A 27,756-nucleotide genomic window follows, 5' to 3' on the forward strand; every position below is an offset into this window, starting at 1 on the left:
TCAAACACTGGTAATTACATGGGTTGCATCCCAGTACATTGTTATTTTGCACACCATACCACCTCAATTTGGACCCAGCCATATAGCCCTAAGGCTGGAGAAATGGTTCATACTTGATTATTGAATCCACAATACACCACCTCTGGAACCCACAGATTCAAGTCAAACCCATCCAGGATTCATGAGAAAGGGTCAGATATCCACTCACCGGAGGATTCACGTGTGGATCAGTCCTGCAGTCAGGACTCCAGAAGCTTTCTCTCAGTCAGAATCAGAAAATGAAACTTCCTGCCCATTGCTAAAACTAAATTTTGAAGACCTGAAAGAAGATGGCACAGGCCACTGATTTGAGGGTCAACCAAACAACTTGTGACCACCAAAATGCATGTGAGAGCGATGCATTCTTTGATTTGGACTCCACTATGAGGAGCTGAAGAGGTCCACCAGTAAAAGCAGCAACCCTATTTAAAGTCAAACGTGACTTGAGCTCTTGTAAAAAAAGTGACATGATCTGTTTCAAAGAAGACAGCACATCAGAACAACTAAACTCTGTCTGCATTAACTCATACAGATCAGATTAGATCTTCCTGAGGGGCTTAGCCATACTAGGAGTACAGACGTAATGAAAGTTAGAAAGTCACTTAGATGTTCTTGATGGCTGACTCCACCTTGTGGTCAACCAAGTCTGTATACAATATACCCCCATAATCTACCCACCAAATTGGACAGTAGAGCATCCACAGAAATCAAATATGAGGGGCACAATTTTTCATCCATCAGAGGCACAAGTTTGAAATGTATTTAGGAATGTTTTAATTTTCACATCATGACAACCACATAGAAACATAAACAGGAAAATGCAAGGTGGAAGTCTTATCATATTTTGCTAATAAGGCAATGACGCTGCATGGGGGAAAGGACAGCAACCTTAACTGACCTCTCTGCTCTGGTCTATCTCCAAATAACTTGTATTGATGTTTGGAAGTTTTGCAGTGCAGAAAACAAAACTTTGCATGCAGAAACAAACACAGGCTACAAACTCCACATGTTTCACCTGAAACAGTCCACATGAAGTAGCATCCCCACCATCAAAGTGACCCTCGTTCAAAACTGGTGTGGAATGTAATGGCCTCCTACATACGGCAGAAACCCTACCTGATGCCTACTGCCTAACTGGGTGACTTCCGGGGAGGTGAAAAGCAACTGACACAGGGAGGAAACATACACATGGGCATAGCTCTGCTGGCCCATCATACAGCAGAAGTCAGTGGACATGTTGAGAGATTTCAAAGCACACGACAAATGTGCCCCACACGCATTACAAAAACATATACCAGCTATCTAATGGACAGGCAAAGAGTAGGTTTTAGCCGTCTGCTTCCTCTCCCTATAAGGACCCTCCCATGAAAGGGAGTGAGCTGGGAGAGGCCAACTCCCCTAGAAGCTAGAAAAACAAAAGCTGGGGGCTTCAAATTTCTGAGGTTAGGCAAAATACATCAATATTAGTGAGTGATAAAAGTTAGAGAGATTGTGAGGTAATGAACAGTTTGTTGTAAACGTAAACAAGCTGATGCAACATGAAAACGATGTTGAACATATGGTCATTGAATGAGATTCACTTTAAGACACTTTTAAAACTTACCACACCATTTCACTCTCCAGTTCCGGTTGGCATCCACTCCATAACAATGAAACCTAGAATGCTTGGACCTTGTTTTTCTCCAAAAGCGATCCTAACCAAAAACAAGCAAACAATGAAACCCATTTAAAACTTCCTGTTTCAGATCACACAACTGCAAATAGGAACTGCAAATAGGATATTTTGAAACCTGGAATATACGTAGATTGAAGTCAGACTGAGGAAAAGTAAGCCCAAAACGTTGCTGTTATGACACTCTGTAGTTTGTAATACTTGAAGATTCCAATGATCCATGTGTATCCCAACAGGCTACTTTACCCCTATTGACAAATGTCACCATTCAGAACAGGCTTCTTTCATTACCAATCATTACATTTCAAGAACAGAATAATTAATCTTGCAACTAGACACAGACCAAGATTAAAAGAATACTCGATGTTCAAAAGAATCATATTTCTGTTTCAGAAGGACAACACCTATAGTCCTGCCAAAGACATCAGTCTCTACAATGAATGGTTGACAATGATTGTGATCCTGAAAAATGGAAATGGATACAAAAGCTCTCTTCAAGCCCTTAAACGTCTCATTGACTATGGCTATGGGTTTGCAAAAGAGAAATAACCACTTTCTTTCACAAACCCACAGCGAGTAACAGCATTCTTCACGGCCTCAGTGGTTACCCTGACCATCTCAAGTGGAGCCTTCCCTTTGGGGAACTAGTAAAAGCCAAAAGAAATTGCAGCAGGAAGGATCTGTTTAAAAAGAACAAGACAAGATCATGCAGAGATTTAAAAAAGAGGCTAACCCAATTGGGTGTTGGAAAAGGCCATCAATAGATTAAAGTTTAAGAACAGAACGGATACATTATTTGATCAGAATATGGTAAGAGAGTAGAATGATGTGAGGTTTATCACCACCTATCACAAAGAATCCCATACTTTAACTAAAATACTGGGGGGAATTGGGGCTTATTACTTTGTGATCCCATATTGAAGAACCTGATAGGAGCGAAGCACAAGACCACTTACCTCATAGGCAAATCTCTGAAGACATATCAAACACATAAAGGGCCTGATTACAACTTTGGAGGAGGTGTTAATCTGTCCCAAAAGTGACGGTAAAGTGACGGATATACCACCAGCCGTATTACGAGTCCATTATGTCCTATGGAACTCGTAATACGGCTGGTGGTATATCCGTCACTTTACCGTCACTTTTGGGACGGATTAACACCTCCTCCAAAGTTGTAATCAGGCCCAAAGAGTTTAAATTAAGATCCTCCACCAGTATAGCAAGTTTAAAGTAAGAGTTGTAAAGCATGCAAAAACAGCTGTGTTCCTAAAGAGTACCCGGCACCATATGGAAGGGGGCGCAAACCCATGATGCAAATCCTCACTTGTAATTCAAACAAAGTGATCTATGTCCTCATGCCTTGTGACAAGCATTATATATATAGCACCATCCATCCCACCAAAAAACGTGTCCTTGAACGCAGTAGACTATGATGATAAACACTACCTCATTGCAAGACATTTCAATAAATTTCAATTTGGTGACACTCATCTTCTCAGGTTCTATTTAACTGGGCAGATCAAGGTGAACCATAGAGGTGGCAACAGAGCACTCTCAGGGGGTCATTCTGACCCCGGCCGGCGGCGGTAGCCGCCGGCCTGGCTGGGACCGCCAGAAGACCGTTCTGCGGTCAAAAGACCGCGGCGGTCATTCTGGGTTTCCCACTGGGCTGGCGGGCGACCGCCAAAAGGCTGCCCGCCAGCCCAGCGGGAAACACCCTTCCACGATGAAGCCAGCTCCGAATGGAGCCGGCGGAGTGGAAGGTGTGCGACGGGTGCAGTGGCACCCGTCGCGAATTTCAGTGTCTGCTGAGCAGACACTGAAATTCAAAGTGGGGCCCTCTTACGGGGGCCCCTGCAGTGCCCATGCCATTGGCATGGGCACTGCAGGGGCCCCCAGGGGCCCCACGACACCCCTCACCGCCATCCTGTTCCTGGCGGTCGAAACCACCAGGAACAGGATGGCGGTGAGGGGGTCGGAATCCCCATGGCGGCGCAGCAAGCTGCGCCGCCATGGAGGATTACCATGGGCAGCGGAAAGTCGGCGGTACACCGCCGACTTTCCGTTTCTGGCCGCGGCTGTACCGCCGCGGTCAGAATGCCCGGCGGAGCACCGCCAGCCTGTTGGCGGTGCTCCCGCCGACCCCGGCCCCAGCGGTCCTTGACCGCCGGGGTCGGAATGACCCCCTCAGTCTTATTGAGGAGAAGGGAATTAAGATGTATAATAGATTTGAAAACCAAAGCTCCTGAAGGTCACAGGAATTAAAAATGCACTTGGGAGTATACAATGCCTGTTTCTTTGTAGAATGGTTAGCATATATTTTTAACTGGTTTTAATATTTTGCTTTTCGATTTTTGCATACAGAAAACGAGGAAGGGAATCTCCTTTTCTGAAGTGAGAGGTGGCGGATCCTTTTGGAGACACCCCATAACCTTTTCTCCGAGCTCCACAGATGGGTTGTGCCATGATATTGAGAAGATAATTTTTTGTTTGTGAAGTGTGGGGTAACTCGAATTTTTTAGAAGATATGGACGGACAACAATGCTGGATGTGATATTGTCTGATATTATAAGATGTGGGCTTAGACACCGAATATTGATCTGAGAAGAGGCAGTATGTATGATTCATGTTGTTTGGTACCTCCTGACTTCTATTTGGCCCACCTTGACGTAATATGATATGTTTGTTTTTTAAATACTAGGACACGCAAGGAGATGTCCTTGTTCCATCACTGCTGAGGCACTTTGCAGCATTTAAGTTGTTTTGTATAGCTTGACTATTATGGGGGTCATTACAACCCTGGCGGACGGTGTTAAAGCGGCGGTAAGACCGCCAACGGGCTGGCGGTCTTTTTTTGAGTATTATGACCATGGCGGTTACCGCCATGGTCATCCGCCGCTTCAACGTTCCGCCCGCCAGCCAGCCGTCACAATACTGCCGCCAGTATTTCGACCCGGCTTACCGCCGTGGATTTCCAGCAGTAGGAACCGCCATGAAATCCATGGCGGTAAGCCCTATCAGTGCCAGGGAATTCCTTCCCTGGCACTGATAGGGGTCTCCCCCGCCCCCACCCCGACTCCCTCCCCTACACCCCCCACCACCCCTGCCACCCCCCAAGGGTGGCAGGGCCCCCCACACCCCCCCAACCCCCAACATCACATAACTCACACACACACGACACGCACGCAGGCACCCCCAACACACATACACGCACACACACCAACATACATTTCTACATCCACACACTCAGTCAGACACGCACACCCATATACAGACATACACGCACACATTCCCAACACCCGCAACATACCCGCAAGCATACACGCACTCACACCCCCCCTCTACATACACAGACGCACACCCCCATGCACCCACACAACACACACCACTCCCCCACCCCCCTCCCCAAACTGACGATCGACTTACCTTGTCCGTCGATCCTCCGGGAGGGGACGGGAGCCATAGGGGCTGCTCCGCCGACACCACACCGCCAACAGAACACCGCCGCACCGAATCACAGGACGTGATTCGCTGGGCGGTGTTCTGTTGACGTGGCGGTGGAGGTGGAGCAACCTCCACTTCCCCGCCGCCCGCCAGTATGGCTGTTGGCGGCTCTCCATCGTAAAAAGGACGGAGAGCAGCCAACAGTCATAATACGCCGAGCGGCAAACCGCCACTACTGGCGGTCTTCCGCACGGCGGTCCCTCGGCGGTCTTGTTAAAAGACCGCCGAGGTTGTAATGACCACCTATATGACCCACTTGAGCTGAATTTTGAGAGACCGTTCTTCACTTTGCACACAGACATTGACTATTTTAGCAACTTTTACTTAATAATAAACTATGTTTGAGTACCCATACATTTTAGAAATTGGACACTGCATAATTAATTGAGCACTGGGTATTATGTCAGGTGGCTTTACCTAATGACACAGACCTGTGATGAGCTCTATTACACGTCCATCTACAGTATTTGATTGTTTTCTTGTATGCACTATCAGGCAATAGCGTTCTAATATTTACCCTTCTGTTACAATAGGAGCGCATTTCTCTTTTGGATTTTCCCATGATTTTGAAGAAATTACATGCTAAAAGATGGCACACTTACGTATAGGAAGTATGTCAGTTCGCTTTTTGTTTTTAGTATGTTTCTTATAAAAGCACTTTTCTAATCAGCCATGCACAAGAATAGGCTGCTTTTGGGTGATGAAAAAAATGCTGTGGTAACGTGGCCCTGAAAGTGTGGGGTTGAGTCCAACCTCACCTTTGACAGACCTGCTTTTAGTGTAAAAAAGCGATAACCTGTTTAAAGAATTGCAGAGAGACTTTTCCAAATCGAGTTATCTAATTGCATCTGTATATGTTATGGTGCCCTATGCCAAATCCAAACCTAGAAACATTATTGTGGTGATAAATACTCAATAGACGGCGCCCAAGTCCACAAACCTTGGAAAGGTGAATTGTTTAGCTGTCACAAGATGACTTTTCTGGCAGTCTGATAGAAATACTTACATCAGTCCAGCTGTAGTGGTACCCATCCACGTTAAACACAGGCATGATGTAGAAATAGAGCTGGTTGAGCATCTGTTTCATGGCAGGGTCACGCTGATATGTTTCAATTGCCTAAACAAACAAAACACACAAATGAACTAACAATGTCACTGCATTATGTCAAAAACAGGTCAGCAGGACAAAAAAAAAATCAAAGGCGTATTTTCAAATTTAACAAAGGTATTTTTATGTGCGTTCACAAATACTGCACATCTCCACAGTCCTAGGAAGATGGCCGCTCGTGTAGCCTTTCAGGTCTAGTATTTTCTCTGAGGTATCCCACCTTTCGACAGAGACATTTTGAGGCTGACTCACAAGCAGACCTGCCAACCCACCTTGTGCCACTGAGTGACATACAATGTCGGCCCCCTTCACAAAGTCACCCTGTGAGGAGGGATAATACAGGGATTTCCAGCTTGTTTTCGAAGGATTTTAACTGCCGAGGCCCATTAAGGGGTGTAAAAATACCCCATGAAATCGGAAACAACAGCATCCTGCTCTTTTAGAGGGCAGTGTTTGTGGACTGGGTGGGGCAGGGGCACACATACTTCCCAGCACAAGTCCCAGCTCCTTCTGAGGCCACGCCCCCTCCTTGCAGAGTGCAATTCTTATTTTAGTTGGCCAGTCTGTTACAAGGTCTTTTCCAGGCATGTCATACACAAGATGGGAGAAAGCCATAGTGTGTGGCTACATAACATTTGCGAGATTGTCAAAGGCAGTTGGTCCACAAATGTAAATTCCAAATGAATGTACAGACATGGGTTTTCCAGAGTAGTGGTCAAGAAAATGAAATTCACACTTCGTGTAAACCCTCATAGTAGCAATTTTTTGGTATGCACAACCCTTTGGGCATGCATTTAGTACGCATATCTGAGTACCCAATTCACACTTACACGGAAATGCAGATGTGCCGAAAGGCAGTATGATGCACTAACACATTTAGGGTTTTAAGGTGTCTGGAGGGGAGTCTGCCAGGAATATTTATTTACTCAGGAGAAAATAACATGAACATCCTTTAGTTTTCCTATCCCTGGATGTGGAAATGTGCAATTGAATAATATATATAAACGTGTAAACTTAAGGGAACATGTTCTTGCCACCAAAGTCATTTCACTTTATTTTATTATTTATGAAGAACAGCATACCAAGAGACTTGTGTCGGTAAACGTTCAAAGATAAGACTTAACACAGCAGTAAATATAACCCGGCTATAGTTCATAGCAATCACACACTAAAAGGCAAACCACCCTTCCCAGCTGCCGCCTCCTACGAAAGTTGCATAATTTTCCAGCAATCTGAACTTCCGCGGAAGAGAGTTCCAGATACCTGGAGACAGGCAACGGACCGGCGCTGCCTGTTGACTGTCAGCTGACATAACTTGATAATGCGGTAAGCGGGCGGTGATGGACTATTTTAACGCCAAAGAAAGCTCAGATTTTCACACGTGATTCTACAGGTGATACAAAGGGCTTTAAACCCCTACTCCACTGCTAGCCTCTGCAACTCATGCCCGCCCCTGAGATGCCCAATGGGTGTGCAGCACTCACAGCACGGGGTCCTGGATCATTGGAAACATGTTTATAGGGAATGCAGGCATTCCCAGCAGAGGCTGCTACATGTATCTAGTAGACTATATGCTGCACCTAACGTGCTGTGTATTTCACTTGGGAAAAAGGGCAAGGGTTTTTTCTCAATTGGGATTAGTTTTAGGCATTTGTGTCCTATTCGTTGTTTTACTGCTGCCAGGAATTGCCTGGTGTTTAATGCTGACGTTGGGGCCGACTTGTCCAGCCACGTAGTAAGTTGTGTCTGTTGGCATATGACAGGGCACAACAGCCAAAGACATGATCAAAGATAACAGAGAAAACGGGTAGGCATTGAATAGAATCAGTGACAACTATTATTCCTGAGGCCTCCTGTAGAGCATCCCTGAGGCCTTCTGTAGAGCATCTCTAATTTGTAGAGCACCCCTAAATTACTGAGAACCAGTTCACAATGCGCTCCTCATGTCTGTGGGCCTCATTATGAGTCTGGTGGTTCCTAGACCTCCAGATTCGCGGATGGCGGACCAAGCGCCACATTACAACCATGGCGGTTGGACCACCAGGGACCCGCCAGGAACAGTGATCCCAGTGGTGATCCTAATCTGCCCCCCTTCTCTGTCAGCCGTTTCATGGCGGTACCCCCGCCATGAAAATCGTGGCAGAGAACGGCTGCAAGGGGCCCCAGATGGGCCTCTGCACTGCCCATGCACTTGGCATGGGCAGTGCAGGGGCCCCCTGGCCACCACCCTCGCAATCTTCACTGTCTTCTTTCCAGACAGTGAACATTGCGAGGGGGCTGGTGCACCTTGCGAGCTACAGCATTGCCGCTGGCTTGATTACAAAACGGTGACAATGCTGTAGCCTGTTTCCCGCTAGGCTGGTTGGCGGAAACCGAGGTTTCTGTCCACCAGCCTAGCGGGAAACTCTTAATGGGGCCGGCGGGGAAATAGCCGGTGTGGCGGCAACCACCCTAGTTGGGCGGACGGTAAAAACCGAACTAGTAATGACCCCCTGTGTCTTGTAATCAATGCAGCACCATGCCTTGGACGACTGCACCAAAGAGGGCAGAGCATCCCAACAGGATCACTCCTATTGCACCACTCTTGTGGAGAATCATTCTGATTTCGACTGAGGTGGTCAGCAGTGTGGTTTATATGCTCTGCCCTGGACGAAAGTTAGTCGGCCGGGAGTCTAGGATATTGGCCTCCTCAAGATGCCTAGCAATCAATTGCTCCTATCGTTTCTCCAAGTAGGAAGGAGAGGAATTGGTTGGTTGTTGTTAGTAACAGCAGTCATGGCTGTACGTCTTGGTCAGGGGTGCACTACCTCCTGCTTGAAACCATCAGGAACCATCCTGGTGGCCATGCTGCTACTAACAAGACTTGTTGCTGCTGCTTATGGACTTGCACAGTTTACTCAGTATTGTCGCAGGACAGCAGTCCTACTGTTACGCGTGGATTAAGAATTTGAAAGTGGGCTCCAACTTCTACCAAGGTGTTAGAAACATTTCCCACAAACTTTAACATGTGGACAGAGATGTGGGCACTGCAGAACAGTTTTATCTTTAATATTGTAATATAGGCCACAGATCTTTGTGGAAAAGAATGCTGCTAGCTCTCCACAAATTCTTGAAACCTTGGAAGCCATGGCGAATTAATGAAAACTTTTACAGTGGCAAATACCTGGTGTGGTTCGTTGCTAGCAAAACTAATTTTCTTATGTAAAAAAGTAAACCTTTGCCTGCTTTATCAAGTTTGAGTCATTTCTTATAGGCGGCTTTATCTGTCGCTAGGGGTTTCGCCACTAACTACGTTCTGCTTGACTGGTTTTCAGTTATGGCGCTCTGAGAGCCTCAGAAAACCAGACAGCGTATGCATCTACTCAACTTAAAGTTTTCATTCATCATGAGATATGCCTTCATTTACATGAATCTGTGACTCTGCCCCTCTGTCTTCCCGTGGCATCGCACACAGCACTGAACAGTGAACAGTGGTAAATGGGGCCACTGATGCACAGCCAAGATGTACAATGTAACTGCTAAAAGGGTGAAGGGACTCTGCTCATGTGCCTACGACTGCCTTGTAGGGCAGATAGACATTCTGGAGGAACCCTCACTGGCCTCCACATTTTACCTTACTTTATGGCCACAATGGTTCACCTGTTTCTTTTTCAGCCAGCATGAGCCTCATTTCTATCTGCACCGGGCTCCCTTGCCCTGGGAAGCAGTTGCAACCTGTTCCATGAAGATATGTTTCATAATGTTATTTCTAACTCTCCCCAACTCTTTTTACTCATATGTTGACACCCCTCCTCCTCGTCACTTGTAGACTGTTTCAGTGATACATGCTTGCTTCTCAAACTCCGTGCGCTTGGCTGAAATACATTGATGTTTAGCACGTCATGAGCATTTTCAATTACCTACATTTAGCATATTGTAGCCAGTGGCCTAATAAAGTCGATACGGGCTCTAGTACAAGCAACGAGAATGGCTTCCTGCCCTCTGCTTTGGTAGTAAAAATCGTCTATATCTGAGGTGCGGTGTGGCCTTCACAGCTCTGGGCCCAGGTGCCACTATACCTGCTGCATTATTGATAGCCATGCCCCTGACTGTAGGAAATTTGCTTCATGTCCACCTATTATTTCGGATAGCACATCTCTCACAAGTTTTACTATTTCCAGTTTGCACATTGAAGACCAGTTTCCATAATACCACTTATTACCACTTATCACATATTAGCTACATTAGCCGGTAAATTCAGCTTCCACTATCCCCAGATAGCACGTGTGTAATGCAGTTTCTATAATGCCTGGTTAAAAATTCACTGCCAGTTCCTGTTATCCTCAGTTTTGCATCATTAACAGTTTAGAGTCTGCACTGCCCGACCAGTGTCCGCGATACTCATTTACTACATTATTGACATTTTCAGTTATGACCAGTTAGCACATCATTGGCACTTGCCATTATACCAGGCAGGACTGAAGCCCTCCGTCCTTAAGATGCCCCATCCAGGTGCTCTCAAGAAGGTGCCACTCTCAAGGGACTCACTCACTGCCTACACAGCAGAACTCAAGGCACTGCAGTGCAGACACAAGAGATTTGGTTCAAGACTGCACAGCACACGCTTCCTTGTGCACACACTGATCTCCAGGCCTCATCTGAGCACAAAGAAGCAGTCTGACTCCTAGCATGTGCACATCCCCAGCAGTATAGTGCACTGTGTGCACAACCTGAGCAGCTATATTGTCTGCACAGATGTTACCCCCCCCCCTCCCCCGATGTCTGTGGTGCACCTGTACAAACACCGCAGCTGCAGCTGCCGAACACATTCTAACACCTTGATTGCACAAAGCGAAAACCAAGGGTTTACGGAGGGGCTACGGGTTAGATTTTGGGACTGTAGCGTCTACACAAACACTACAGCAGCCATAGGAATGAGGGAGTGGAGCTCTCTTAGCCGTACCAGAAAAAATCTAAAGCTTTAAACAATGCCATGTAAATACACAATTATCGTTTGTCTTTTCTGGCCCAACCCTTAAGTTGATCATGCAAGAAGCATCAGCCAATCACACTCCACTAGCAGTATATATACTTATATATAACGACAGCAAACACACACATACCACTCTTTACTGAAATAACCACACTATAATCTCTTAAAGTGCCAACGGACTTAAAGTCCTGCTGTCCAGAAGGACCCCGGAACATTTCCAAACGCCTAAAATCTACTGCACCTCGACAGTATGACACCTGTCACAGTAATCGATGGCTAAAATATGAACTTCCAAATGAACCTCTGTGTGATGTCACATTGCACTATTTTATGGGTTTTCTCTTGCTGGCATTCAAAGAGTACCAAGGGACACCATGGCAACATGCTGTGCAGGCAGCACTTTAAAAAAACTAATGGTTTTGATGGTCATTTCTCTCCTACTCTCCGTCCCAACTTCCCCATATGTTTCACTACCTTTGCACCATGCTTTTTCAAGATCCCCTCTCTATCGCTCATTGCTTCGGAGTTTATAAGTGTCATATGCATGACAATATACTTGGCTGCAAGGAATCTCAAGTTGCATCTTAAAAACCCTTGTTGCAGATATTCCACTCTTACACTGCATCCAACCTTTGGGTGACTTTCATGTTGTCTTCAACTAGTCAAAGCCATTAACCAAGCCAATAGGCCTTCCCTTGGGAACCAGGCTTGACAGCTGTTTTTTAAAAAAAATTGTTGTTGGAAAAGAATCAAAAAGAAGTAAAAACTGCCATTTACTCGAAATTGTAATTGTGATGGTAAATTGTATTTATGAAGCCCTTACTACCCCTGGCGAGGTATTGAAGTGCTTTGTGGTGAGTACCATGCTACTCGGAACCCAAGATTAGAGGTAAGTAGGCTGTAATATGTGCTTCCTTCTTTTTGAAGGGTTAATTGTGTTACGTTTGCACTCTCGATGTGTCAATGCTTTACTCTAGTTTTTTGAATAAGGGTAGATTAATTTAAATGGATTAGTAAAGGAAATTGTCAAATGTTATTGGGAGTAATTGACATTTGCACGTGTTAGTTGGATGAGGATGTAGAGAGGAGTTTGGAAAACATGTATGAAGTTCATTGTAGTCTGAAAGGATTGGAATGAGTCAGCAAGTGGAGGAAAAAGGAAATGTGAAAGTTTTTTCCTCACCATATTTATACATGCACATAGACATACATATACATATACTAATTATACATAGTCATATTTCTAGAGAAATTATAAACCTGTATTTTATATATTTATATGTAGATATCTATATGTATATTACCTACTGGCAGTCGCCAGTTGCTGGTTGCAGTTAGGACCTAGTTTCATAGGAAAAGTGTTTTTTGACTTGACTATATCTTTGGCACAGTTTGATGAACCTTTATGAAATGTTCCCAAAAAATGTGTAATCTAGGGGCTTGCTGTACATGGAATGTTTCGGTTGATCCGTCAAGTGGGGGCTGGGTTGTTAAGAGCCCCAGGGACCAACACCTCCCCGAGGCTTCAGATTAATTTTGGAGGGATGCTGTGTGGACTCCCCCACCCCACACCATGGGCTCATATGAGCCGTGAGGACCACCACCTCCCAGGGGTTTTATTTAATTAATTGAGGGCAGGCCGCATGGACCCCTCTCCTGGGGCTATTTGAAGCTCCAGGGACCACAATACCCAAGGGCTAAATTAAAATTAATGCAGGGCGCTGCACGGACGTCCCACGCCCCCGGGACTGCCTCCTCCCCAGGACCAGTTAAATGTTTTGAAGAGGGAGGGGGCCACATGCCCCCTCTCCTGGGCCATATACAGCCCCCGGGACGACCACCTCCCCAGGGCCGGCCCGTGCAATCAAAGAAGTGGGGCCACCCGGCCCCTACCTCCTGGAGCCAATAATGGCCATGGGGATCGCCACCCTCCAAGGCCAGCTCCAGCTGTCTCCTGAGGTGCCCACCCTCATAAGACAGCTGTTTGCTTTTTGCTTTGGTGTGAGCTGTCACAGCTCCTTCCAAGCAAAAGTAAACACTACCTCCATTCCCCTGGGGCCAAACTCGGTCTGGGGTACCCATGTGGTATCCTTCCCAATTTAATTTTGGATTTTGGCCCAGCGGAGTTGGGTGTATATGGGGGGTAGGCTGCAGGCCCTATGGCCAACCCCCGCTGCTCATAGCCAAAGGCCATGCCCAGCAGTGGTTGGATTAACGCAAAGTAAGGTAACTATAACCCGCACCCTCACCAGGCACTGCTAGTAACCTCAGATATTTTCAAATTCATTCATGCAGTAAATTATTAATTAATAAAAGCACTCAAACACTCATGCACCACAGTTGCAGACCCACTCAGACCCTCATGCACCCACTCACAGACCCACTCAGACACTTGCACACCCACTCACAGTCCCAATCAAACCCTCATGCACCCACTGACAGACCCACTCAGAAACTGATGCACCCACTCATAGACACTGACACACTTACTGACAGACCTACAGACACTTACACACCCACTCACAATCCCACTTAGACACTTACACACCCACTCACAGAGACACTCACACACCCACTCCTACACCGAGAGACAGCCTCTCACACCTACTCTCAGACTCAGACAGATACTCTCACACCCACTCTCACAACCAGAGACACTCTCTCTGACACCTATTCCTACACTCAAAAAGACAGACCCTGGGGCAAACCCTTGTGGCGGGGGTTTGGGTGGTTATAGGGGTTGGCTGCAGGGCCTGACTGCAGGCGGTGGCTGGATTATAATAATTAAAAATACTTCAAAGTTTAAAAATCATAGAAAATCACTGAAAAATACAAGGTTACAGGAACGTTATAGTTAGGAAATAGAATTTGAAAAAACATAGAAATTCACGGAAAAAAACATATGTTATAAGGACGGTATAGTTAGGTTCTGAATGTACTCGTACAAAACCATAGAAATTCAGCAGGAATAGTTATTTCAAGTAACTATAACTTGCATCCAAATTTAACTATAACTCACACCCTCACCATGCACTGCTAATTACCGCAGATATTACAGCACTCGTGACAACATCTATACTGTTATTAAAAATATAAATGAAGCATTAGCAATCAAATAATGAAGAAAAATACTGTTCATGGCGGGTGGGCGAGTTCAAGTTACCTTAGGAAACGGGTTATAGTTACTTGAAATAAACCTAACTGTAACTGCTTAATTTCTATGGTTTTGTACAAGTGGATTCAGAACCTAACTATAACATCCCTGTAACCTTTGTTTTTTCAGTGTTTATATATATGCACATACACACCCACACCTACATGTACACACATTGTAATGATATTGACATGGCCAGGCATACAAATTTGTGTTATCTATCTATCTATCTGTCTATCTATCTATGTACCTGTATGTGGAGTCCCACTGTACCTCTCCTACCCCCCACAAGTGACTAGGGGTCAGGGTGTTCCTACTCAGCCCCCTTATACTATTTTTATAAAACAAATGTAGGACACGGGGACAGAGTCCCTGAGCCCTATATTAGCCAATATAACATTGTTTTCCAAGCTGCAGGTGGCAAATCAGACCACGCAGTACCACAGGACGATGCCAGTCTTCCAGTACCAGAATGTTGACAGCAAAAAGAGTTCCTTCCACCAATCAGAGGGCCATAATGTTTATTTTTTGGGCCAGAGGGACTCCTGCAGGACCAACAATCCAGATATACCTGCTTTTTAATTTCTTTGTGACCATCAAGCACATCATTCTAGGCATAAAGTTCTTGAAAATGGCTGTATGGATTTACATTAAACAATAAAAAGTAGGCTTTCTAAGTAAAGGTCTAACTTTGTGGCAAATTTCATGTAAATCTAATCAGACATTTTTAAGTTTCACCAGCACATGTGCGTGCTGTGCTTGCAAAATCTTTTGTGATTAAAAAAAATAAAAGGGGCTTACAACCCATATGCTTCCCAACGTGCTTTTCGGGGTGGTCCTCTCATAGATTTTTTTTCTTGGAAGCTTGTTTTCCAGGCTGTTCCTACTCGTCCCTTTTACGCTGCCTGGAGTTGTTTTTCCTTGCTTCGTTCCGCTCACCACACCCTTCCTGTCACTTCTTGCTACCTCTGAGCATGCAAGGAAAACACACATCACCACTGGATGCAGAAACAGGCAACCAGCGAGTCCACCACTACAGAACAGCAAAGGTGGACCATACTTTCCCTGCTGCAAACACGATCAGAGTTCCAACTCACATGTTCCCTTGGCCGCAATTCAGATGTCACCCACTTCATTACATTGCCATTTCCTTGTACTCCAACTGCCAAAAACTAAAGCATCGTACCCTCATTAAGATGTTTACACAAAACATCCCTACGCCTCTTCCACCCACCACCTCGAGAAGAACAAATAGCCACTGTCCACAAAAGGGGGCAACAACTTAAGGAGAGACCACGGCTTGAATACCATAGAAAACCTCAAAGAACAATGTCTCTGTACACTCTCTCTAAGCACCTCGAGTGCTTGCAAAAAGAGTCAAGTTGACCCTGGACTACAACCCGAGAATAGACATTATGGAACAACCACTCCACATTTTTCACCAAGCGCAGAACGGGGAATTGGGGTGGAATTCTTCCAAGAAGCGAAACTTAGTGGCATAACACACAAGCTCTACATCCCCTCTTACCCAATGTTCAGCGGTCTTCTGCTTTTTCTACCACCAGTAATGGATGACCTAAAAAGATGAAATCCACTCCCCTGTGTGGTGCTGTTTTCAAACTTTGCTTATTTGGGACCCGATTGGTAGAGGGAAAAAAAGCACAGATCAGATCTTTGCGATTACATCATATCACAGCTGCCCATCTACGCAACAACAACAAACAGAAGAATGACTACAATGGTATTAGCTGCCATATTGGTATATACGTTGACTACCGGAATCAAATGGCGAGAGGATGGGGCAAATTCGCATGAAGTATCATTTTGACCGACTACATTGTGATCTCATGGGACTTTTCATATTTTGTTTAATTAGTATTTTCAAATTTTACTGTTTTTGTGCAACTTTCTGGCAGCTGGAACACAAACTTTAAATCCACTGATGTCGATGTATATAGCTGCAGGCTGGTACACAATGAAGGGCTGTGAGAAATATCACCTATATCCATAAAGCATTGGAAAACAACATCTCAAATTCAAAGCATCAAGCGAGTGCCCTGCTCTCTCTTTGCAGGTTTCAAATCTGTGCAGGTTCCCCACCCTTCAAGGCAGCTTGCCCTGTGATACAGAGGGTTAGGGAGAGCATTTCATTGATGCACTTGAGTTACCAGTAATTTAAACCACCAACACTTTCCCCTGATAGTGTAGGGTAGTCATTTAGGATAGTAAATCCTGCTTTTCCTGAATATTTTCAACTTCAGCGGAAGCACAGAAACGCATGAGCTTCCGGAACTTTCCAAGGAGTTGAGGTGGATAAACTCTTCATTTTGTGCAGATTCGTCAAACGAGAACAAAGTTATTAGCAAAACAAACATTGCCCTTCCTATGGAAATTCTGACTTAACTATAACTATACAGTGGTGATGACCAATGTATAATATATCCTTAACAAAATGCATAAACTCAAATGCATAGATACATGTACATTCACAAAACCATATTTACATACCCAGACATGCGTGTCCCTGTAATGCATAAACATGCATGCATTGTGATGCAAAAGCTTTTTTTACTATATGTGTATTCACACATACCCACACACATAAATGTGTATATATATTTATATACATATATATATGTACACCTACATATATACATATACAGGTGCATCCCAATGCAAAGCCTAAACTCATATTAATGCACACATGCACATTTAAATATCCAGATGCATTTATACATGTAATGCATACATATACTTATTTTGCCAAATGTACATAACATATTTTAAATATAGACTTTGATACATATACACAAACATATATATATATGCTGTGCATTCTTATATACATACACATAATGGTGAATCCCTACACAAAGCATATTATACAAAGTATAGACCCACACACAGGTGTCCATACACATTACAATGTCTATATGCATAGATATATATATAGATATATGTAAGGTATAAATATATATATATACATTGTTAAAAGATAACTGAGGTTATTCTTTTAACGTCTTGATCATACTGTTGCTGTAAATTGTTGTGTTGTGAGCATTGTGATCATGTAGGAAACAGCCAGATCTTGACTATACTGCTGAAGCTGAAACGGTTCTCAGTAGACATTAGTTTTGGGGTTAACTAATTCCATATTTTAGCCACTTGCACAAGAAAGATGTGCTGTCTATGGTTATTTTTGTGTGTTAGGATTTTGAGCCAGAGTGCCAGTCTAGAGTGCATGTTCATGTGTTGGTTGTATTTTATGATTTTCTTCCTGATAGCGGTCCGTTGCCATTTATTGTCTAGTGGGGGATAAAGAGCAACTTGCAAGGGTATCTTCTGGCAACTGATAGCCAGTGAAAGGCCTTTAAAACATGTGTTTCTTACTTCCTTCAATATGTTCTGTAGCGGTTCTAGGTTGTCAGACCAGACACAGAAAGGGTTATAAGTTTTCCCATTCGCCACAATATTTAATATCAGAATACTAAAATATTCAGTTTTGGAAGAGTTCAGTTTGAGGGCGGTCCATATCCGTTGGTCAACAGCCTGGACGCAACTGAAGATTTATCAGTTTCCCATGACCTTGGGGCTTTCCAATTTGTGGATCGTTTGCATAGTTATAGTAGGTGAACTCAAAATCATTGATTAGTTTTGTTAAGGATCACCTGTAGCTGGTTAAAGGGGTGCTGAGATGATAGAGCTTCGAGGGTCTTCTGCTATTATGATGTAGGGTTTTGATGAGAAAGGAAGAGTATGGGTCACATTTGTTCTAAAATCAGTACTTTAAAATACACCACTGCTCATAATTTGAATTGGACAATGTGGTTGCTTCCTTGCAGGTAGGTGTACTTAATATAGATACACAAACTCTTTTTAGTTTTAATGCATATCACAGGAAAATGTATTTCTTATTGGTGCAAGGAAAGCCTATTATTAACCTGAAAACATAGTTTAAATACAAAAGAATGATCAAAAGGGATAATGAATGGAAATTACCTTTTACTGGCAAAGCAAACAATTGTCCCATGAGCAATGACACTAAAGAGAACTACCTTTTAGACGGAACCACACATGTTCGGGAAAAAATGCAGTCACTCACAATGTAAGAAAGCCAATGGCTCTAGTGGGCTGACTTATTGATTCTCGCTGTATGCTGTTGTAGGCAGAACCAACATGTATGTGACAGTTGTATGCACATATGTATTCATATTTTATTTTAATATTGTTTTTATTACATTGCACTACTTATCCAGCTATAGCTGTCACTAGGCTAGACCCCAAAAGGTCCAATTTAACCTTCCTGCAATATTATATTACACAGCACTGAATACAAGACTGCTCTCTGATGGCTTTCACCTCTTACCTTCATTGCAAATACATTTATTTATTTAATTATTTCTAAAGTATGCAATCTCATCAAAAGTATCACAGCCCTAGATATCGAAACCAACCAGACTGAAAATACAGGTAAAAAGTGGGGAAGAACATATGGAATCTTGCAAAATATAACTTCACAAAATAAGAGTCTTCAACTCTCTCCTGACCATCTGTAACTAGTCACCAGTCAAAAATAAAGGAGGAATTAATTCCAAACCGAGATCTCAAGGTGTGAAAGGCTTATCTGTCTAAAGTCCTGTGTAGAGAGTTTTAGAAGTCCGTCCCGGGGATTAGCTACCATCTAACTAATAAGCATACATGTCCACATTTTTAATCATGAGGAGGACCTTTTAAAGGATCTTCTGTTTAACCAGGAGACATTGCAAGGATAATTTTGCTGCTAATGCATGGTTGCATTAATGGAGGCCACTGACTAGCCTAAGCCCCCTTTTCTGGACCTTATGCACAAAGTGAATCCTAGCTTCCAGCGGCCCATAGTTTAGGCGAGAGAGCATGCATTATAGAATTAGGTTGACAAGGATTTCATAGAAAAATTAATTCACAGAAACCCGGTTAGGCAAAACCATTTTACCTTGACTATTTAACTGTTTTTTTAAGATGAATGGCATTGGGTAGAAACTAATCCCCAGAGTGTTTTGATGCCTTTTATCTGATTTTTTTAATGTGTAAATGCCTTTAGCATTGAAAATTGGTCTCCCTGTTTGTTGTCTACAAGGATTGCTAGATCCTTTTTAACTTCACTGTACCGCTTACTAAAAGCTGTCATATAATCTGTACTATAGAGGAGGGCTTCCACTGCATTTTCTTCTCTATGCCTATATAGTTATGCTCTTTGAAGTAACTGCATGACAACGTGTGGGGATGTATGTAGCTCCAAATTAATAAACATCTGCCTAGGAATTCTCCAATTGCCATTTACTATCTACCTCTGAGAGATCTAAAACTATGACATTAACAGAACATCCGGAGAACACTATATGACCGGTTGCAGACTTTCATTTTGTTTCCAAACACTGCACAGTTCTTCAACACCTAAAGTTAGGCACTGATTTAGGCAGCGCTTGTGGTTTGCTCATTCGTTTTATAACATTGCTTCCAAAGGTGTAATAATGTATGAGATATGTCTCAGAAATCAGACTATTGAAGGCACAGGCCTCAATTATCTTGTTCAATATTTTTAGTTGTTCTCCTCCACCATCACTTAGTTTCTATACAATTTTCCCCTCCGTTTTTTCTTCTTATTTTAGGAACATTATGTTTGCTTTGTTCTTGTGTTTGTTCCTATAAAGCAATCTAGCACCGGCCAGGGCCAAGAAGGCACTATAAATCCGACAAAGCAAAGAATGGTTTAACCCAGTTCCACAGGCTAGAATACTACACATCTGATCATCAAGGAATGGTTTAGCCTAGTTCCACAGACTGGAACACCCCGGCAGTTCATGGATTTATTGGATATTGTTCCAGAGTCTAAGGCTGCTGCATGGCCTTGCTTGAAGGTTAAGAGGTACATTGTCTACACTGCAGAGTTTTGTAATAAAGCTCTTTCATTTATCTTTTAGCTAAATAGCTAACAATGTGCTGAAGGCCAGGGAGCTAATTAATGATATTTTAAGGGAAGAGAGACATTATCACCTTTTCCAAGCCCAGCATGTTCACACTCCACTCGGTAAGTCATGTGTTTCATATTTGTCGATGTGTAGGAACAATATACACTTTGTGTGCCACAACCACAATTTACTTTAGTGTCCCTGACACACGGGGAGGTTAGTTTTACTTTTTTAATACAAAGAAACGCTCTTTCATTAAGTTTTGATACGCAAAAACAGTTAGTCTGCAGAGCCAGCCAGTTTTAATTATGTAGCAAATCTCTTAAACATGGAAACATAGGATCATGTTTCATAAAGGGTTTATTTGGCCTAAGTACCATTGTTATTTTGCCAGAGGTCAGAAAATCAGACTCTAGGAGCAACACCAGGAGAATCAGTCAATCAACCCAGAAACGATAATGACTCCAAGGTATCTATAGATGGATGAAAGATGTGCCACTTGTTTACTTATCTATTGTCTCTATATATAAAGTGGGCTGCAGAGCACTCTACACAGTCGCAGTTTCATACAGGTACAGGACAATGAAAATAACAAATATACAAATATTCCATATGGAACATACCACATAGTAATCAAAATACCATCACTGTACAAAATCCCACCAAGTAAGAAGAGATAAGGAATAACGTATCCCCTGCCATACATTATAAGTATATTGCAAGTCACAGAGGAGTTCCATACCCATGTAGAGGAACAAGCCTGAAGGACACGTTTCTTTATAATGTTATAGAACTCAGAGGGGACTTGCAATATCTTTATGATGTACGGCAAAGGATACTTTATACCATATAACAACATGGTAACACCATCACCTTTCTCATAAACTACTGAAAACCTTTGTGCATAGCTCTTTCAGGAAGAGAGCGCCTGTTGAAGAATAAAAATAGAACCTCAAGTGCAAACTTAAACACATTAAAACCTGTTAGATATTTGTCGCAAAAAGATATTAGAAACAGCTAAATACATGTCATTTTTTAAATTAAAAAAATGCAGCAACTCAGAATGTGTAGAACCATGCAGGATTCTAACTTTCTAACTTTTCCATAATGGTCTAAGGAATGCAAAAAATAATGAGGTTCTTTCTGCTAGTCAGTGTAAGCTAGAAAAATAGAGCAAAAGAAAGAAAATCAATGTTTTATTTCCATTGCTTTAAACAGTTCCTCCGTGACCTGACCTATCTTTCGCCTTGGCTGCTGGCAGCATGTTTGTGACGTCAGAACTGCACTGGAATCAATTATTACAGTCGAGTTCTGACACATTTTCTTTAGAATAGGCAACTGAGTGCGTCACTCGGAGCTGATTATAAAGAAATTAGAGATGTGCATTGTTAGAAACGGGGTCTTTGGTTGGCAGTCCGGCAGACCTGTCCAAGCAAGGACCCTCACTCTAGTAAGGGTAATGGAGAAACATACTTAGATAACCCCTGCTTACCCCCTTGGTAGCTTGGCACAAGCAGTCAGGCTTATCTCAGAAGCAATGTATAAAGTATTTTTACCAACACACACAGTAATACAGTGAAAACACTACAAAATGAACACCACAGCAGTTTAGAAAAATAGGTAATATTTATCTAAATCAAACAAGAACAAAAATTCAAAAATCCAACATACACAAGTTAAAATATGAATTTTCAAAAGAATAAGAGTCTTACTCCATAGAAAACAATGGAAACAATGATTTCGTACAAAGTACTTGGTTAGTGTAAAAAATAAAGCCGCATGGGCGAGCGTGCTTCAGAAAAGGCAGCATTGATTCCTTCCTCGTAAGGGAGGCCGTGGGTTGTTTCTTCTCCGGTCGGGTCGGCGATGCATTGTTTTTTTCCCTCGCTAGAGAGCGATGAATCGATTTCTGGACGGGGAACCTCGAATCCGCGCAGAGTGGGGTTGACTTTGATGCTCAGGGACGGAAAATCCTGTCACACTGTGTTAGAAAACCGCGTTGCAAGGGGTTTGCCTCGTTATCAGCCACCGCAAGCAGGTGTTGTGCGTCGTTTCTCCAGCCGCGATGCACCAATCTCCCAGCCGTGATGCAGGTGGAGCGTCGATTTTAGCCGTGAAGCCAGCGGCGCATCGGTTATCAGCCGCGTTGCAGATGGCGCCTCGAAAATTTCCCCGCACTGCGTTCTGTGTACGGATTGTCAACTCTTGTCTGCCAACTTCACCTTTCAAGAGCCCAGGGACTGGATAGGGCATCACTTAGCAGGGCAGGAGTCTCAGCAGAGAGTCCAGGTGCTGGCACAGGAAGTCTTTGATGGCCCTGAGACTTCAAAACAGGAGACTAGCTCAGTTGAAGCCCTTGGAGATTCTTCACAAGCAGGAATATACCACAAAGTACAGTCTTTGTCCCCTTTCACAGGCAGACGCAGCAACTGCAGGATAGCCCAACAAAGCACAGTCATAGGTGGGGGCATCACTCCTCTTCAGCTCTTCTCCTTGGCAGAGGTTCCTCTTGGTTCCAGCAGTGATCTGATTTTTAGGGGTTTGGGTCCAATACTTATACCCTTTCTGCCTTTGAAGTAGGCCTACTTCAAAGGAAAGTCTCTGTTGCTCACCAGATCCTGCCTTGCCCATGCCAGGCCCCAGACACAGACCAGGGGTTTGGAGTCTGCATTGTGAGAGGGCAGGCACAGCTCATTCAGGTGTAAGTGACCACTCCTCCCTCCACTCTAGCACAGATTGCTCATCAGGATATGCAGGCTGCACCCCAGCTCCTTTTGTCTCACTTTCTAGAGGGGATTCACAAACAGCCCAACTGCGAAACTGTCCCAGACAGGCAATCCACAAACAGACCGAGTCACAGAATGGTTTAAGCAAGAAAATGCCTACTTTCTAAAAGTGGTATTTTCAAACTAACAATCTAAAAACCAACTTCACTAAAAGATGTATTTTTAAATTGTGAGTTCAGAGACCCCAAATTCCAAATTTCTATCTGCTCTCAAAGGGAAACTACACTTTAATAATATTTAAAGGCAGCCCCCATGTTAACCTATGAGAGAGACTGTCCTTGCAACAGTGAAGACTGAATTTAGCAGTATTTCACTGTTATGACATGTAACACACATCATTGCATGTCCTACCTTAAACATACACTGCACCCTGCCCATGGGGCTACCTAGGGCCTACCTTAGGGGTGCCTTACATGTATGAAAAGGGAAGGTTTAGGCCTGGCAAGTGGGTACACTTGCCAAGTCGAATTGGCAGTTTAAAACTGCACACACAGATACTGCAGTGGCAGGTCTGAGCCATGTTTATAGGGCTACTTATGTGGGTGGCACAATCAGTGCTGCAGGCCCACTAGTAACATTTGATTTACAGGCCCAGGGCACCTCTAGTGCACTTTACTAGGGACTTATTAGTAAATCAAATATGCCAATCAGGGATAAACCAATCACCAATACAAATTACACAGAGAGCATATGCACTTTAGCACTGGTTAGCAGTGGTAAAGTGCCCAGAGTGCTAAAGCCAACAAAAGCTGGCATGGAATGGAGTTCCAAACTCTTGGAGCACTAGCCTATAATGATTGTTTTAGGGTTTTTGTTTTCTTAAATCTTGGTGTTCCAAGGATCCGGTGGCCACATGAGATGGCAAGTTTTTGGACAAGGTATGTGTATGTTGCAGGCAAGCTTAAAAGTCTTCTTGCTTCAATGGGAAGCCATTGCAATGAGATCAGAATTGGTGATACATATTCACATATTCTGGTCCTCGTGGCCAGTCTGGCAGCAACATGTAAGCCTGCTTTGAGAAGAACCAGGCGTAGGTTCAGCATTCCAATTCACAAAGCCTTTCCAGAGATAGGTCTTGATAGCACAAACTATTAGATTATTCGTTTAAAACTGTCATCAGGGAAAAGAGTCTGACCCCACTTACGAGTTTAATTTGAAATTGTGCCCTATTTATCTTTGAGTTGATGTGCATTTGTAGCTGTAGGTTTTGTTTACGTAGAAGCCTAGCAATTTCATAGACTACACCATTGCTGGAAAGGTGTTAAGTACCTAGATGGCAGGGGCGGCCCCGCAGCTATTGCGGACGAGCGTAGCCCCACTGATAGGAAAGCAGAAAAATAAAGGGATTTTTTTATCCCTTTTTTTTCCCGCCTTCATAAGGCAGCGCAGGGCCAGCTTCCTCCACGTCAAGTGGAGGAGAAGTAATAAGTGCGCTTTGAGAAGTAATATGTGCGCTTTTAAGTGCGCATGTCAGTTTGGCCGGCCGTCCAAGGCCATTCAAACTGACATGCGCACTTATAAACTCTCCACAATTTTGACACTGTAATATATGTAATTTTTGTGTTTGCATGCAAGATTGTGTATGAATTGAGATAATATTAAGGGATCCCGGTGGTAAGTCCGGAAGATACAGGGAGCTTGACTAAGTAAGTCAAAAGTGGTCAGGAGTAGTGTTGGACTTGGGGGCTGAGCAATCAGTGTATGTTTTAAAGAACACTCATGTCAACCTAACCCAGATATTAAATCTGGAAGTCACATTTTTTTAGTTGAAAATAGTGAAAAGTTGTCCCCTCTATGAATCCAGAGGGAAGTGACCAGTAGTATTGTGTTTGCCCTAGTATGAAATTAAGAATTACTGTGTATGTATATTAAAATTTACTGTGTATGTATATGCATGTATAGACAGAAATGTGGCCACATAATAATGTCAATATATAAGTTTGTTATTTAGTGTATAATTTAGGAATAAGTATCAGACCTCCTATTCTTATGAAGGTTAAGTTATAATAGTATACTCAAAAGTAAAGTAATTGACTGGATTGGGCAGGCCCCAAAAAGTCAACTAATTAATTCCACGTCCCTGAATTAATTATAAATGTTTATAACAGTCAGGCTGTCGCCCTCTGCAACAGAACTGACCTTAGTAGATCAGCAATATCAATACCATAGAATCATTTTTTAAGTCAGAAGTTTATGAATGCCTAGGTATTTATAGTATATCACCTCTAGGCCTAAAAACAACCTACATTGACATAAGAGAAATGCCTATTAGACAATTATAAAAAATATTCAAAGAACTAATACAAGGACATTATCCTCCAAGTTAAAAGTAGTGTACTAGCCTCATGAACCCCATAACAAATATTGACACTACTATTATCCCCATTATGAAACTATAGAGCCTTAAGATTGGAGGCTAGATGAATTATCAAATAGTATAGACTGGGACATACACATATATATTGAAGGTATACAAATAGAAGGAGAATAATCAGCTACTATACATACAAATATATTTAACTACCTTTCATATAGATGTGAACAGGATCTTCACATAATTAGAATAAAAGAGTTTATTTTTAAATGTACAAAACCTGTTGCAGTTGTCTTTCCAAGAGTAAGGCACTCATTTGAAGGCCTCTAAAAATAAATACATTTTGTTTTAAATTTTTTCATGTGTGACACTGGAGCTACCTTGTGACCAGAAAGTGAATACATTGAAGTTACTGCAATTTTTCAGTGGAACCATGGGCAACAGTCACATGAATTCCCTGCAATAATAAACAGACTCAGATTTAGTATTAGACCTCCTACTGTATGCATTTATTGGGGACCTCCCAGTGTGGAATTTAGGATATGAGTAATTAATAAACATGTATATAGATCACAATAACATTATTGTTTGTTGTGTCAGGCAAACAAACCGCTTAGGCCACACATAAATGCACCTACCATATATATCTATATATAAATGAACAAAGTCTTTCAGAGATTAGGGATATATATATATATATCTGATGTTCACCTTCACAGCCTAATAATAGTTTATGTGAAGTTTGGAAATACCATAGGAAGTAAATAGAAGCCCATTTAGAGTGTAAAACATATAGTACAAAAGATTAAGTTCACTAAACAGACATGGGGTCTCCTTTAGAACACATGGTTAAAGTGTTCTCCTGAGACAGGGACAAGATAGGAAAATACTGTAAGGAATGGCACAAAGCAACATTAAAACTTGCACATGTATGGCCCAAAGTGGGCACATTTGATAATACAATAATAGAACACATGGCCACCTTCCTACAGAGTAAATTAAAGGGAAATAAACTAGAGAAAAGGAAGATCACACTAGACCTATGGAGGGTCTTTTGTGAAACAAATATGAATGAATCAAATACAAAGCCTCAGACCCTCCCTTCGGCTCCTCCACCCCCTATCAAGATGTGCAATTAAGGTTAGGCAGTGCAAAGGTACAGGGCATGTATACGTTGCAACCTGGTGCCCCACATTCATTACCCACCTCTTCACATCCCCCTGCTGTGGGATATACAGACCCAGAGTATAGCCCACCATTAGAATCTTTTTCTAAACATAGAGAATATGTTCACCCATCTCCATGTCCTCAAATGGCCAGTACACCACGGGAAATGTCAGGTGGGGACAGTACTAAATACATAGGGACACTAGATGCCACATTTACACTTCATTTGGAGGACGAGATGTCCCCCACTAGAAAAAATAAAGGTATACCTAATGAGGGATCAAGAGAGGCACAGAGAATGGATGGGGCTAGAAAAAAAGAAGGTGTTTTGAAAAAAAACGAGTACCAATATTAAAAATAAGACAAGAAGGTTAGCTTTCACACCAGAAAGTTCTCCCACAGAGTACTGGAGGTTCATGTACCCAGGAGCAGAAGAGAATAGTGTAGGCAAGTGGATCACAGAGCAGGAAGATGGACGGGTAGACAAAAGAGCGACTTGGGAAAAGGAGGAAGGGCCCCTGAGGCAGTCAAGGGCCTTCACTAGGCCACAAATGATTGAACAAGAAGGACTAGATGACACAGTCTCCACACACAGCAGCTTAGGTGAAAAAGATCTGGATTTAGAAAAATCTTACAAAGGATCTGAGGGGGCATTAGATGACATCCCTGAACATGTTAAAATAATGTCCCTTTTTGAGGACCATAACAAGGAACAGTCACAATATGCCTGTGAGGGAGAAGAAAACAATAAGACAGGACAGACTTTACAAAAGAAGCCAAGAGAATTACAGAGATTAGTATTTGATGGGGTGAATGCACGCCCATATGAGAGAAAGGGAACATTTGATAAGGCAGGAAAAATGACACTGAGGAAAGACATGGCACATGCATTCCCTGTATGCCCTGGCAATAATTTGATACCCAATTAAATAGTAGCTCAGTATGAAAATAGTTGGTATAATGTTGTCCCTTTTACTGACAACCTAGTAGGTTGGACAGAAGGATTGGCATCACAGATGACACCATGGCCGCAAGAGGGTTCCTTTGAACCCTGAGACATGGCTAATGCAGAAATGTGCATTTTTTAGGCCA

The 27,756-nt window shown here is 43.0% G+C and overlaps 1 protein-coding gene across 5 annotated transcripts in view; it reads right to left on the minus strand.

Moving 5' to 3' along the window:
* The window catches only part of CPA6 (carboxypeptidase A6), an 825,999-nt gene that overhangs the window by 71,871 nt on the left and 726,372 nt on the right, over positions 1-27,756 (minus strand). For all 5 annotated transcript variants that reach the window (XM_069220294.1, XM_069220296.1, XM_069220298.1 and 2 more), the window contains 2 exons: positions 6,222-6,332; positions 1,643-1,733 (listed from right to left, as the gene is read on the minus strand). In XM_069220294.1, coding sequence (XP_069076395.1) covers positions 1,643-1,733; positions 6,222-6,332 — 202 coding nt within the window. The remainder of the gene's footprint in view (positions 1-1,642; positions 1,734-6,221; positions 6,333-27,756) is intronic.

Source organism: Pleurodeles waltl, chromosome 2_2 (genome assembly GCF_031143425.1).
Source record: "Pleurodeles waltl isolate 20211129_DDA chromosome 2_2, aPleWal1.hap1.20221129, whole genome shotgun sequence".
NCBI lineage: Eukaryota > Metazoa > Chordata > Amphibia > Caudata > Salamandridae > Pleurodeles > Pleurodeles waltl.